Source organism: Vigna radiata, chromosome 1 (genome assembly GCF_000741045.1).
Source record: "Vigna radiata var. radiata cultivar VC1973A chromosome 1, Vradiata_ver6, whole genome shotgun sequence".
In the NCBI taxonomy this organism is placed as follows: Eukaryota; Viridiplantae; Streptophyta; class Magnoliopsida; order Fabales; family Fabaceae; genus Vigna; species Vigna radiata.
Window position 1 is genome coordinate 28,190,611 of NC_028351.1, and position 1,982 is coordinate 28,192,592.

General features: G+C 39.2%; 1 protein-coding gene across 1 annotated transcript; it reads left to right on the forward strand.

The window, feature by feature from the left end:
- The first annotated feature begins 71 nt into the window (after window positions 1-71).
- On the forward strand, window positions 72-974 carry LOC111241590. Its single transcript, XM_022780264.1, has 2 exons — window positions 72-236; window positions 453-974. Exons 1-2 carry the CDS (start codon window positions 72-74, stop codon window positions 972-974), a joined length of 687 nt encoding a protein of 228 aa, XP_022635985.1.
- Window positions 975-1,982: the final 1,008 nt, after the last annotated feature.

A 1,982-nucleotide genomic window follows, 5' to 3' on the forward strand; every position in this document is an offset into this window, starting at 1 on the left:
ACTTTTCAAGAGTTTTAACGGTTACTAATAACCTAAAAAGAAATGGTGAGAAGCTAGATGATGTAAGAATTATGGAGAAAATTCTTAGATCATTAGATCCAAAGTTCGAACATATTGTCACCATTACCGAAGAAACCAAGGACTTGGAGGCTATGTCAATAGAGAAACTTCTTGCTTCATTGCAAGCTTATGAAGAAAAGAAAAAGAAGGAAGAGATCGTGGAACAAGTCCTCAAGGTACACAATGATTCAAGAAAAGAAGAAAATGCACACAACCAATCAAGGCGAAGTTATAGTCAAGAACAAGGACGAGGGCGTGCATATGGACGTGGACAAGGACGAAAGCCTAACAACAATAACCAAAGAGGATAAAGCTCGAATAGAGGTCGTGGGAGAGGAAATCCGAATTCAAGGTATGACAAGTCACGAATCAAGTGTTACAATTGTGATAAGTTTGGACATTATGCTTCTGAATGTAGAGCCCCTAACAAAAATAAAGTCGAAGAGAAAGCCAATTATGCTGAAGAAAGGTGTCAAAAAGATGGTACCTTGCTATTGGCTTACAAGGGCCAAGATAAAGGCGAGGATAATCAGTGGTACCTTGATAGTGGAGCAAGTAACCATATGTGTGGGAAAATGAGCATGTTCGTAGAGCTTGACAAATCAATAGAGGGAAACGTGGCTTTTGGAGATGAATCAAAGGTGGCAGTGAAAGGAAAAGGTAATGTCCTCATCCGACTAAAGAATGGAGAACATCAATTTACTTCCAACGTATATTATGTGCCAAGCATGAAGAGCAACATCTTGAGCTTAGGACAACTCTTAGAGAAAGGTTATGATATTCAACTTAAGAATAATAACCTTTCTATAAGAGATAATACAAGTAGATTCATTGCAAAGGTGCCAATGACAAGAAATAGAATGTTCGTGCTCAACATTCAAAGTGATGGCCCACAATGTCTCAAGATGTGCTAAAAAGACCAATCATGGCTTTGGCATCTTCGATTTGGCCATCTTAACTTTAAAGGATTAGAGTTGCTCTCCAAGAAGGCAATGGTGAGAGGGTTGCCTTCTATTACTCACCCCAACCAAGTTTGTGAAGGATGTCTACATGGAAAACAATTTTGATTGAGTTTTCCGAAGGAGTCAGACTCAAGAGTTCAAAAACCATTAGAACTCATTCACACAGATGTGTGCAGACCAATCAAGCCAAGATCACTTGGTAAGAGTAATTATTTCCTTCTCTTCATTGATGATTTTTCAAGAAAAACATGGGTATATTTCTTAAAAGAAAAATCAGAAGTATTCGAGAATTTCAAGAAGTTTAAAGCCCATGCTGAGAAGGAAAGTGGCCTTCTGATCAAAGCTTTAAGATCCGATCGTGGAGGAGAGTTCACATCAAAAGAGTTTCAGAAGTATTGTGAAGACAATGGGATCAGACGACAGTTGATAGTACCAAGATCCCCTCAACAAAATGGAGTGGCTGAAAGGAAGAATAGAACTATTCTGGAGATGGCAAGGATCATGCTTAAAAGCAAGAGACTTCCAAAGGAGTTTTGGGCTGAAGCTGTTGCATGTTCAGTCTATCTAACCAATCGCTCTCCAATAAGAAGCGTTAATGGAAAAACACCACAAGAAGCATGGAGCGGAAGAAAGTCAGGTATTTCTCATCTTAGAGTCTATGGAAGTATAGTTCATGTGCATGTTCCAGATGAGAAATGAAGTAAACTTGATGACAAAAGTGAAAAATACATCTTCATTGGTTACGACGCCAACTCCAAAGGGTACAAACTCTACAATCCCGATTCAAGGAAAACAATCATCAGTCGGAATGTAGTGTTTGATGAAGAAGGAGAATGGGATTAGTCGACAAATTGTGAGGACCATACCTTCTTCCCGTGCGTTGAAGAAGATGATGTGGAACAACAACAACAACAATCACAAGAGGCACCTGCTACTCCACCCACTTCACCAAATACAACT